The sequence below is a fragment of the Scyliorhinus torazame genome, chromosome 23 (assembly GCF_047496885.1).
Source record: "Scyliorhinus torazame isolate Kashiwa2021f chromosome 23, sScyTor2.1, whole genome shotgun sequence".
NCBI lineage: Eukaryota > Metazoa > Chordata > Chondrichthyes > Carcharhiniformes > Scyliorhinidae > Scyliorhinus > Scyliorhinus torazame.
In genome coordinates this window covers 81222161-81234848 of record NC_092729.1, presented here as the reverse complement: position 1 = coordinate 81234848, position 12688 = coordinate 81222161, and the positions used below count along the sequence as shown (strand labels likewise).

The window sequence follows — 12688 nt, the reverse complement described above, 5'->3', positions numbered from 1 at the left end:
GATTTAGATTGTCTGGAGACTTGGGCGGAGAGATGGCAGATGGAGTTTAATCCGGACAAATGTGAGGTAATGCATTTTGGAAGGTCTAATGCAGGTAGGGAATATACAGTGAATGGTAGAACCCTCAAGAGTATTGAAAGTCAAAGAGATCTAGGAGTACAGGTCCACAGATCACTGAAAGGGGCGACACAGGTGGAGAAGGTAGTCAAGAAGGCATACGGCATGCTTGCCTTCATTGGCCGGGGCATTGAGTATAAGAATTGGCAAGTCATGTTGCAGCTGTATAGAACCTTAGTTAGGCCACACTTGGAGTATAGTGTTCAATTCTGGTCGCCACACTACCAGAAGGATGTGGAGGCTTTAGAGAGGGTGCAGAAGAGATTTACCAGAATGTTGCCTGGTATGGAGGGCATTAGCTATGAGGAGCGGTTGAATCAACTCGGTTTGTTCTCACTGGAACGAAGGAGGTTGAGGGGCGACCTGATAGAGGTCTACAAAATTATGAGGGGCATGGACAGAGTGGATAGTCAGAGGCTTTTCCCCGGGGTAGAGGGGTCAATTACTAGGGGGCATAGGTTTAAGGTGCGAGGGGCAAGGTTTAGAGTAGATGTACGAGGCAAGTTTTTTACACCGAGGGTAGTGGGTGCCTGGAACTCGCTGCCGGAGGAGGTGGAGGAAGCAGGGACGATAGGGACATTTAAGGGGCATCTTGACAAATACATGAATAGGATGGGAATAGAGGGATACGGACCCAGGAAGTGTAGAAGATTGTAGTTTAGTCGGGCAGCAGGGTCGGCACGGGCTTGGAGGGCCGAAGGGCCTGTTCCTGTGCTGTACATTTCTTTGTTCTTTGTACTGGGCGGGGCCAGCAGGCAGGGATCTACCCCCGTGCCTGTAGTACAGGGGCTTCACCGTATTACCTCTAATAACAACTATTATACAATCAGTGGTGACTAGCACATGTAGCAAACCGGGGGTTGTGGGGCGGGCGGGGGGGGGGGGGGGGGCGTGGAGAAGGTTGCACTCTGTCAATGGTGCTATGGAAACGTGAGATATTATCGCCAATGGGCCGAACTAACGCTTTTCTCTATCTGTTTAAATACAGTGCTGCTTCTGAACATCCGGGGAACAGTTTGCTCACAGGGTACGTAGCGAGGTTCCAGAGATATAGGTAGGACGCGTGCAGGACGCGCAAAAGGTCTTGGCGAACGCGGGTGTTTTGTGGGGGGGGGGAAAGGTGAGCTTCTCCACTTTGACGGTAAAGCCTACCGGGCTAGGCCCAACTGCCTTCAGCCCTTCAATAACTGGCAGGGCTCTGGCGAGAACTGACCGTCAGAGAGGACTGGGCGTGCATGTCCACCCAGCACTCAAAGTGGCGGCCGTACGTGGGCAAGAAGGCGTTCATCGGCCGGGGCATTGCTTGTAAAAATTGTCAAGTCGTGTTGCAGCCGGGCAGGGCCTCAGTTAGGCCTCAGTTAGGCCTCAGTTAGGCGTACCACAAGGATCTGTTCTGGGGCCGTTGCTGTTTGTCATTTTTATCAATGACCTAGAGGAGGGCGCAGAAGGGTGGGTGAGTAAATTTGCAGACGATACTAAAGTCGGTGGTGTTGTCGATAGTGTGGAAGGATGTAGCAGGTTACAGAGGGTTATAGATAAGCTGCAGAGCTGGGCTGAGAGGTGGCAAATGGAGTTTAATGTAGAGAAGTGTGAGGTGATTCACTTTGGAAGGAATAACAGGAATGCGGAATATTTGGCTAATGGTAAAGTTCTTGAAAGTGTGGATGAGCAGAGGGATCTAGGTGTCCATGTACATAGATCCCTGAAAGTTGCCACCCAGGTTGATAGGGTTGTGAAGAAGGCCTATGGAGTGTTGGCCTTTATTGGTAGAGGGATTGAGTTCCGGAGTCAGGAGGTCATGTTGCAGCTGTACAGAACTCTGGTACGGCCGCATTTGGAGTATTGCGTGCAGTTCTGGTCACCGCATTATAGGAAGGACGTGGAGGCTTTGGAGCGGGTGCAGAGGAGATTTACCAGGATGTTGCCTGGTATGGAGGGAAAATCTTATGAGGAAAGGCTGATGGACTTGAGGTTGTTTTCGTTGGAGAGAAGAAGGTTAAGAGGAGACTTAATAGAGGCATACAAAATGATCAGGGGGTTGGATAGGGTGGACAGTGAGAGCCTTCTCCCGCGGATGGAAATGGCTGGCACGAGGGGACATAGCTTTAAACTGAGGGGTAATAGATATAGGACAGAGGTCAGAGGTAGGTTCTTTACGCAAAGAGTAGTGAGGCCGTGGAATGCCCTACCTGCTACAGTCGTGAACTCGCCAACATTGAGGGCATTTAAAAGTTTATTGGATAAGCATATGGATGATAATGGCATAGTGTAGGTTAGATGGCTTTTGTTTCGGTGCAACATCGTGGGCCGAAGGGCCTGTACTGCGCTCTATCGTTCTATGTTCTATGTTCTATTTGGAGTATTGCGCAGAATTCTGGTCGCCACACTACCAGAAGGATGTGGGGGCTTTAGAGAGGGTGCAGAAGAGATTTACCAGAATGTTGCCTGGTATGGAGGGCATTAGCTATGAGGAACAGTTAGATAAACTCGGTTTGTTCCCACTGGAACGACGGAGGGGGAGAGGCGACCTGATAGAGGTCTACAAGATTATGAGGCATGGACAGAGTGGATAGTCAGAGGCTCTTTCCCCAGGGTCGGAGAGTCAAGTACTAAGGGACATAGGTTTAAGGTGCGAGGGGAAAAGTTTAGAACAGATGTGCGAGGCAAGTTTTTTACACAGAGGGTGGTAAATATCTGGGCCGTGCTGCCTGGGGAGGGGGTGGGAGCGGGTACGATAGCGGCATTTAAGGGACGTCTAGACAAATCTATGAATAGGGTGGGAATGGAAGGATACGGACTCCGTAAGTGTAGACTGTTTTAGTTAAGGCAGGTGCCATGGTCGGCATAGGCTTGGAGGGCCGAAGGGCCTGTTCCTCTGCTGTATTGTTCTTTGTTCCTTGTTCATCGCCGACCTGCCCTCCATCGCAAGGTCGGACGCTAGGGTGTCCGCTGGCGACGGACTCGGTTTGAGAATGAGTGGGCTCTCTCGCAGTCAAAGTGGCGACGAGAGGGAAATTCCTTCCTCTGAGGGTGGAAGGGCACTGGGCGGGCGGGCAGGGGTGAGGGGGCTGCAGGATAGACAGAGTTATGATTGACGAGTGAAGGGGGGGGGTTGAGGGTTATGGGGGGGGGGGCAGAGAGTGGAGGGGGTTGAGCCATTCAGATCGGAGAGGATTTTATCGAATACAGTAGCGACTGGAGCAGGGGGGGAGTGATAAGCATCGTCCTCTGATTGACGACCATCGCCCATTGCCTGACCCGCGTCTCTTTCGCCCCCCCCCCCCCTCCAGGCGCGTTGCCCGAGCCGAAGATCTCCCTGGACCAGAAAACGGGCGTCTACTGCGAAGGGGACGTGGTGGCCATCCGCTGCTCGGCGGGAAAGGGCGGAGGGCGGCGGAGCTACGAGCTGTACCGGGACGGCGATCCGCTGCCGCGCCTCGAGGCCGCGATGGAGGGCGGCGGCGGCGGGGCCGTGTTCGCCGTCAACGCCTCCGAGCGGCTGGTCAACTACCATTGCCGCTACGTCAGGGAGGAGGGCGGGGCACGGCTCGCCTCCCCCCCCAGCAGAAGCGTCAGGGTGTTCGTCACAGGTGAGGGGCCCGGCGCGGCGGCGGGATGGGGGGATCCCCCCCCCCCCCCCCGGAACCGGAGCGCCCACAGTGGCGGGATGGAGGAACTGCAGCGTGACCCGTTGACATAGCGACATCCCATTCGGCAGGATCACATTTGGGTGTCTCCATTCGGGGGGGGGCAAGGAGTCTATTTAACCCACCCCCACCCCCAGGAAATAGCTTACAATTACCCCCTCAACAATGATACCGAATACACAACCCTCAACTGCCATCTTTACTCTCACTCAAACAACAGGAAATACCATCTCAGCCCTGAAACCACCGCTAACTACCAGCGACGCAAGGGAACACCCCAGGTCTTAGAACATAGAACAGTCCAGCACAATCCAGGCCCTTCGGCCCACCATGTTGTGCCGACCATTTATCCTAATCTAAGGTCAACTTAACCTCCACCCCTTCAATTTACTGCTGTCCGTGTGCCTGTCTAAGAGTCGCTTCAATCTCCCGAATGACTCTGACTCCACCACCTCTGCTGGCAGTGCGTTCCACATACCCACCGCTCTCTGTGTAAAGAACCTCTGACATCTCCCCTATACCTTCCTCCAATCACCTTCAAATGATGTCCCCGCGTGACGGACATTTCCGCCCCGGGGAAAAGTCTCCTGGCTATCCACTCTATCCATGCCTCTCATCACCTTGTACACCTCTATCAAGTCACCTCTCTTCGCTCCAGTGAGAAAAGCCCTCGCCCTCGCTCCCTCAACCTTTCTTCGTAAGACATGCCCTCCAGTCCAGGCAGCATCCTGGTAAATCTCCTCTGTACCCTCTCCAAAGCTTCCACATCCTTCCTATAATGAGGCGACCAGAACTGGACACAATATTCCAAGTGTGGTCTAACCAGGGTTTTATAAAGCTGCAGCAAAACCTCGCGGCTCTTAAACTCAATCCCCTTGTTAATGAAAGCCAGCACACCGTACGCCTTCTTAACAACCCTATCAACCTGGGTGGCAGCTTTGAGCGATCGATGTACGTGGACCCCGAGATCCCTCTGTTCCTCCGCACTTCCAAGAATCCTGCCTTTAACCCTGTATTCAGCATTCAAATTCGACCTTCCAAAATGAATCACTTCACATTTATCTAGGTTGAACTCTATCTGCCACTTCTCAGCCCAGCTCTGCACCCTGTCAATGTCCTGTTGTACCTGCAACAGCCCTCAACACTATCTACAACTCCACCAACCTTCGTGTCATCGGCAAACTTACTAACCCACCCTTCCACTTCCTCATCCAAGTCATTTATAAAAACCACAAAGAGCAGAGGTCCCAGAAGAGATCCCTGCGGGACACCACTGGTCACCGACCTCCAGGCAGAATACTTTCCATCCACTACCACTCGCTGTCTTCTCTCGGCCAGCCAATTCTGTATCCAGACAGCCAAATTTCCCTGCAGCCCCCCGACTTTCTGAATGAGCCTACCATGGGGACCCTTATCAAAGGTCTTCTTTGAGAAAGGGAGATCTTTTGACACGGTTTTAAGGGATAAAATCTGACTCCTGTCAGAACCAAGCAGAAACGTTGGCTGTATCTCTTCAGGGGCTGTTTTAGCTGGCTTGTCCCCCCCCCCCTTTCCAACCACACCGCTCTTTTGTCTGCAGACATATCTTTTAACCGAAGTCCAGAGATAACTGCTCGACCTTTGGTTACACCTTGACCGAGAATGCCACTAAACTGGCTCCCCTGTGAAATACCGATCGCGTTAGCCCCAGACATCACCTTATCAAGCTGAGACCTAATTAACTCCACAGGGATTAATCCCAAACAGACCCGCGTTAGCCCAAAGCTTATTTACGGTGTCTTAATTGCCCCCCTGGCTCGCAAAACCTTTGCTGCCGTTCAAACCGGGATTCTTAGAAAACGTGACCGCGGCAGCCAAACGCGTTTTAACCCACGCCCAATAACTCCAGTAGAATGCATCTGGCGGACCTCACAAATCGATCGCCCAAAGGCGTCATCACCCCCTTCGTGGCTGAACTTGTATGTGAAGGGGCAACCCCCTCCCCCCCTCCCTTCCCCTCCCCTCATTCAGGACCCTCCCTTCCTCGCCGGAGTACAAATAATGTCCCCTCCCTCGTGGACTCCCATCGCGAACCTCTTCCACAAAACTGAGGGCCATCGATCCAACCACAGCCTCCTCACCCCCCCCCCCCCCCCGCTCCCTCCCCCTGTATCCTTCTCTGCTGGAGGGAGAGCTTTGCCCCTCCCCGTGGGGCAATTCTGATGGGCCCCCGCTGCACCCCACCTCCCCCTTCTCCTGTCCCAGGCAGGCTGGCGAAGGCAAGTGCGAAGAGACTCTAGTTGGGACTAAACTGGTGTTTGATCAAATACCCCTTTGCCTTGCTTTTTTGTACAGCACAGGAACAGGCCCTTCGGCCCGCCAAGCCTGTGCCAGCTTCCAGCACATCCTCTGGCAGTGCGTTCCAGTCACCTGCCAAATCACTGCGTGAGAAACCTAACCCCCCCCCCCCCCCGCATGCCCCTTAACCTTTCCCCCCCCTCTCACCTTGACCCTGTGCCCCCTCGAGACCGGGCAGCATCCCGGTGAACCTTCGCTGCGCCCTCTCCAAAGCGTCCACGCCCTTCCGATAACGTGGCGGCCAGAACTGCATGCGACACACCAAATGCGGCCTAAGCAAGGCTTTAGACAGCGGCAACATGGTTCCCCAACTCCTGTACTCAACGCCCTGGCTGATGAAGAGAAGCAGGCCGCAAGCCTTCTGAATCACCTTGGCCACCTGTGTTGCCACTTTTGGGGAACTGTCGACCCGCACGCCCAGATCCCTCTGTATGTGAATAAAGGGTTCTACCATATACAGTATAACTCAAACAAAGAACAAAGAACAAAGAAAAGTACAGCCCAGGAACAGGCCCTTCGGCCCTCCAAGCCCGTGCCGACCATGCTGCCCGACTAAACTACAATCTTCTACACTTCCGGGGTCCGTATCCTTCTATTCCCATCCTATTCATGTATTTGTCAAGATGCCCCTTAAATGTCACTATCATCCCTGCTTCCACCACCTCCTCCGGTAGCGAGTTCCAGGCACCCACTACCCTCTGCGTAAAAAAACTTGCCTCGTACATCTCCTCTAAACCTGGCCCCTCTCACCTTAAACCTATGCCCCCTAGTAATTGACCCCTCTACCCTGGGGAAAAGCCTCTGACTATCCACTCTGTCTATGCCCCTCAGAATTTTGTAGACCTCTATCAGGTCGCCCCTCAACCTCCTTCGTTCCAGTGAGAACAAACCGAGTTTATTCAACCGCTCCTCATAGCTAATGCCCTCCATACCAGGCAATATTCTGGTAAATCTCTTCTGCACCCTCTCTAAAGCCTCCACATCCTTCTGGTAGTGTGGCGACCAGAATTGAACACTATACTCCAAGTGTGGCCTAACTAAGGTTCTATACAGCTGCAAAATGACTTGCCAATTCTTGTACTCAATGCCCCGGCCAATGAAGGCAAGCATGCCGTATGCCTTCTTGACTACCTTCTCCACCTGTGTCGCCCCTTTCAATGACCTGTGGACCTGTACTCCTAGATCTCTTTGACTCATACCAACATTTGATGCGTCACCTCGCATTCGTCCGGATTAAACTCCATTTGCCATTCCTGTGCCCGGGTCTCCAGTCGGCCTATGTCCTGTTGCATCCTCTGACAATCCTCGGCGCTATCAGCAACTCCGCCAACCTGCGTGTCACCCGCAAACTTAATAACTGGACTCTTATCGACGGCGATTTGTGTGTATCTATCCTGGGAGGGGAGAGGGGAGGGGGGGAGTGAGGGGGTGCTGTCCCTCAACCTCTGTTAAAGTTGAGCATTTTGTTCATTCATCCTCCACCGCTTTCTCCCGGATGTAATGTGCCACTTTGCACTAAACTGCATTCGCCGCGTGCTCGCCCAGTTTCTGTTCAAATCCTTGCGCCGGCCGCGTTGGCCGTGTTCCTCGGGGGGTTAGCGCCGCGGGGCGGGGGGGGGATGTGAACGGAAGGATATGTGACCTTTCTTGCGTTCTCTCTCCCCCCCCCCCCACCCTCGACTCCCTCGCCAACTGCCCCGCTGGTCAGGTCGGAATGTAAAGCCGGTGCTACGTCAGGAGAAGCGGAGGTTCCAGGCGTTTGCGCGGGGCGAGAGTCTGAGGCTGGTTTGCACGGCGCGCACCACCTCCGTCCAGCCGTACTTCCAGGTCTTCCGAGGAAACGGCTCCCTGGCCGTCGCCCCCCAGAGGGCGGAGTATGCCAGCCCGTCGGTGACCTTCGAGATCCGGGAGGTGGCGGCGGTCGGGTCGGAGGACTACACCTGCGCCTACTGGAGAATGGTCTCCGGCCGGAAGATACACTCGCAAAGCAGTGACCCCGTGGCCGTGACGGTGATCGGTAGGTCGGCGCGCGCCTCCTATCCGCTGCCCCCCCCCCCCCCCGTGGCCATCTCGGTGTCGCGCTCGCAACCTCAGACCATGCCACAACCCCCACCCCCTCCTCGCCCGCCGAACCGCACCCTCAGACCTGGCCCCCTGTTCCAGTCCCGTCTCAGCTGATCCACTGCAGAAACCATCACCGTGTTCCTCGATTATCCCTCCCCCTCGCACCCACCGTTCCGAATGCTCTCTCTCTCTCCTCTCCCTGTCCCATCTCCTGCCGATCAGGGACATTAACCCCTCCGGATATCAGCCTCACCCCCACTCCCAGTTAGCCCCTGTTCTCCCCAATACTCACATCCCTCCCTCCAATCTTTCATCCACACCGGCTCCCAGTCCGACAACGCCTCGATTTGCAAATTCTCATCCCCTTCAAATCCCTCCCTTACCCCCTCCCTATCCCTGTAACCTTCTCCAGCCCCTACAATTCCCATCCTCCTGTTCAAATCCCTCCCTCGCCCCCCCCCTCCCTATCTCTGTAACCTCCTCCAGCCCCTACAATTCCCATCCTCCTGTTCAAATCCCTCCCTCGCCCCCCCCCTCCCTATCTCTGTAACCTCCTCCAGCCCCTACAATTCCCATCCTCCTGGTCAAATCCCTCCCTCGCCCTCTCCCTCCCTATCTCTGTAACCTCCTCCAGCCCCTACAATTCTCATCCTCCTGTTCAAATCCCTCCCCCCCACACTCCCTATCTCTGTAACCTCCTCCAGCCCCTACAATTCCCATCCTCCTGTTCAAATCCCTCCCTCGCCTCCCTCCCTCCCTATCTCTGTAACCTCCTGCAGCCCCTAAAATTCTCATCCTCCTGTTCAAATCCCTCCCTCGCGCCCTCCCTCCCCATCTCTGTAACCTCCTCCAGCCCCTACAATTCCCATCCTCCTGTTCAAATCCCTCGCTCCCTCCCTCCCTCCCTATCTCTGTAACCTCCTGCAGCCCCGACAATTCCCATCCTCCTGTTCAAATCCCTCGCTCCCTCCCTCCCTCCCTATCTCTGTAACCTCCTGCAGCCCCTTAAATTCTCATCCTCCTGTTCAAATCCCTCCCTCCCTATCTTTGTAACCTCCTCCAGCCCCTACAATTCTCATCCTCCTCTTCAAATCCCTCCCTCCCCCCCACACTCCCTATCTCTGTAACCTCCTGCAGCCCCTAAAATTCTCATCCTCCTGGTCAAATCCCTCCCTCGCCCCCTCCCTCGCTATCTCTGTAACCTCCTCCAGCCCCTACAATTCCCATCCTCCTGTTCAAATCCCTCCCTCGCCTCCCTCCCTCCCTATCTCTGTAACCTCCTGCAGCCCCTAAAATTCTCATCCTCCTGTTCAAATCCCTCCCTCGCGCCCTCCCTCCCTATCTCTGTAACCTCCTCCAGCCCCGACAATTCTCATCCACCTCTTCAAATCCCTCCCTCGCCCCCTCCTCCCCATCTCTGTAACCTCCTCCAGCCCCTACAATTCCCATCCTCCTGTTCAAATCCCTCGCTCCCTCCCTCCCTCCCTATCTCTGAAACCTCCTGCAGCCCCTAAAATTCTCATCCTCCTGTTCAAATCCCTCCCTCGCCCCCTCCTCCCCATCTCTGTAACCTCCTCCAGCCCCGACAATTATCATCCTCCTGTTCAAATCCCTCGCTCCCTCCCTCCCTCACTATCTCTGTAACCTCCTCCAGCCCCTACAATTCTCATCCTCCTGTTCAAATCCTCCCTCGCAACCCCCTCCCTCCCTATCTCTGTAACCTCCTCCAGCCCCTACAAATCTCACCCTCCTGTTCAAATCCCTCCCTCCCTCCCTCCCTATCTCTGTAACATCCTCCAGCCGCTACAATTCTCATCCTCCTGTTCAAATCCCTCCCTCCCTCCCTCCCTCCCTATCTCTGTAACCTCCTCCAGCCCCTACAATTCTCATCCTCCTGTTCAAACCCCTCCGTCCCTCCCTCCCTATCTCTGTAACCTCCTCCAGCCCCGACAATTCTCATCCTCCTGTTCAAATCCCTCCTTCGCCTCCCTCCCTCCCTATCTCTGTAACCTCCTCCAGCCCTGACAATTCTCATCCTCCTCTTCAAATCCCTCCCTCCCTATCTCGGTAACCTCCTCCAGCCCCTACAATTCCCATCCTCCTGTTCAAATCCCTCCCTCCCTCCCTATCTCTGTAACCTCCTCCAGCCCCTACAACTCTCATCTTCCTGTTCAAATCCCTCCCTATCTCTGTAACCTCCTCCAGCCCCTACAATTCCCATCCTCCTGTTCAAATCCCTCCCTCGCCCCTCCCTCCCTATCTCTGTAACCTCACCCAGCTCCTACAATTCTCATCCTCCTGTTCAAATCCTCTCTCGCAACCCCCTCCTCCCTATCTCTGTAACCTCCTCCAGCCCCTACCATTCTCATTGACCTGTACAAATCGCTCCCTCGCCCCCTCCCTCCGTATCTCTCTAACCTCCTCCAGCCCCTACAATTCTCATCCTCCTGTTCAAATCCCTCGCCCCCTCCTTATCTCTGTAACCTCCTCCAGCCCCTACAATTCTCACCCTCCTGTTCAAATCCCTCCCTCGCCCCCTCCCTCCCTATCTCTGTAGCCTCCTCCAGTCCCGACAATTCTCATCCTCCTGTTCAAATCCCTCCCTCGCCCCTTCCCTCCCTATCTCTGTAACCTCCTCCAGCCCCGACAATTCTCATCCTCCTCTTCAAATCCCTCCCTCGCCCCCTCCCTCCCTATCTCTGTAACCTCCTCCAGCCCCTACAATTCTCACCCTCCTGTTCAAATCCCTCGCCCCCGCACTATCGCTGTAACCTCCTCCAGCCCCTACAACTCTCACCCTCCTCTTCAAATCCCTCCCTCGCCCCCTCCCTCCCTATCTCTGTAACCTCCTCCAGCCCCCACAATTCTCATCCTCCTGTTCAAATCCCTCCCTCGCCCCCTCCCTATCGCTGTAACCTCCTCCAGCCCCTACAATTCCCATCCTCCTGTTCAAATCCCTCCCTCGCCCCCTCCCTCCCTATCGCTGTAACCTCCTCCAGCCCCTACAATTCCCATCCTCCTGTTCAAATCCCTCCCTCACCCCCTCCCTCCCTATCTCTGTAACCTCCTTCAGTCCCGACAATTCTCATCCTCCTGTTCAAATCCCTCCCTCACCTCCCTCCCTCCCTATCTCTGTCACCTCCTCCAGCCCCGACAATTCTCATCCTCCTGTTCAAATCCCTCCCTCACCTCCCTCCCTTCCTATCTCTGTCACCTCCTCCAGTCCCCTACGATTCTCATCCTCCTGTTCAAATCCTTCCTCGCCCCCTCCCTCCCTATCTCTGTAACCTGCTCCAGACCCTACAATTCTCACCTCCTGTTCAAATCCCTCCCTCCCTCCCTATTTCTGTAACCTCCACCAGCCCCTACAATTCTCATCCTCCTCTTCAAATCCCTCCCTCCGTATCTCTGTAACCTCCTCCAGCCCCTACAATTCTGATCCTCCTCTTCAAATCCCTCCCACTCCCTCCCTCCCTATTTCTGTAACCTCCTCCAGCCCCTACAATTCTCGTCCTCCTATTCAAATCCCTCCCTCGCCGCCTCCCTCCCTATCTCTGTAACCTCCTCCAGCCCCGGCAATTTTCATCCTCCTCTTCAAATCCCTCCCTCCATATCTCAGTAACATCCTCCAGCCCCTACAATTCCCATCCTCCTGTTCAAATCCCTCCCTCGCCCCCTCCCTCACTGTCTCTGTAACCTCCTCCAGCCCCGACAATTCTCATCCTCCTGTTCAAATCCCTCCCTCCCTCCCAATTTCTGTAACCTCCTCCAGCCCCGAGGATGAGAATTGTCGGGGCTGGAGGAGGTTACAGAGATAGGGAGGCAGGGAGGGAGTGAGGGATTTGAACAGGAGAATGAGAATTGTCGGGGCTGGAGGAGGTGACAGAGATCGGGAGGGAGGGGGGCGAGGGAGGGATTTGAACAGGAGGATGGGAATTGTCGGGGCTGGAGGAGGTTACAGAGATAGGGAGGGATGGGGCGAGGGAGGGATTTGAACAGGAGGGTGAGAATTGTCGGGGCTGGAGAAGGTTTCAGAGATAGGGAGGGAGGGTGTGAGTGAGGGAATTGAACAGGAGGATGGGAATTGTAGGGGCTGGAAGAGGTTACAGAGATTGGGAGGGAGAGGTGCGAGGGAGGGACTTGAAGAGGAGGGTGAGAATTGTAGGGGCTGGAGGAGGTAACAGAGATAGGGAGGGAGGGGGGCGAGGGAGGGATTTGAACAGGAGGATGGGAATTGTCGGGGCTGGAGGAGGTTACAGAGATAGGGAGGGAGGGAGAAATTTGAACAGGAGGATGAGAATTGTCGGGGCTGGAGAAGGTTTCAGAGATAGGGAGGGAGGGGGGGGAGGGAGGGATTTGAACAGGAGGATGAGAATTGTAGGGGCTGGAGGAGGTTACAGAGATAGGGAGGGAGGGAGTGGACGAGGGAGGAATTTGACCAGGAGTATGAGAATTGTAGGGGCTGGAAGAGGTTACAGAGATTGGGAGGGAGAGGTGCGAGGGAGGGACTTGAAGAGGAGGGT

The 12688-nt window shown here is 54.9% G+C and overlaps 1 protein-coding gene across 1 annotated transcript in view; it reads left to right on the top strand.

The window, feature by feature from the left end:
- The window catches only part of LOC140399629 (immunoglobulin superfamily member 1-like), a 646087-nt gene that overhangs the window by 288142 nt on the left and 345257 nt on the right, over positions 1 to 12688 (top strand). Inside the window, exons 3-5 of the mRNA XM_072489165.1 lie at positions 1106 to 1144; positions 3408 to 3707; positions 7810 to 8118. Coding sequence (XP_072345266.1) covers positions 1106 to 1144; positions 3408 to 3707; positions 7810 to 8118 — 648 coding nt within the window. The remainder of the gene's footprint in view (positions 1 to 1105; positions 1145 to 3407; positions 3708 to 7809; positions 8119 to 12688) is intronic.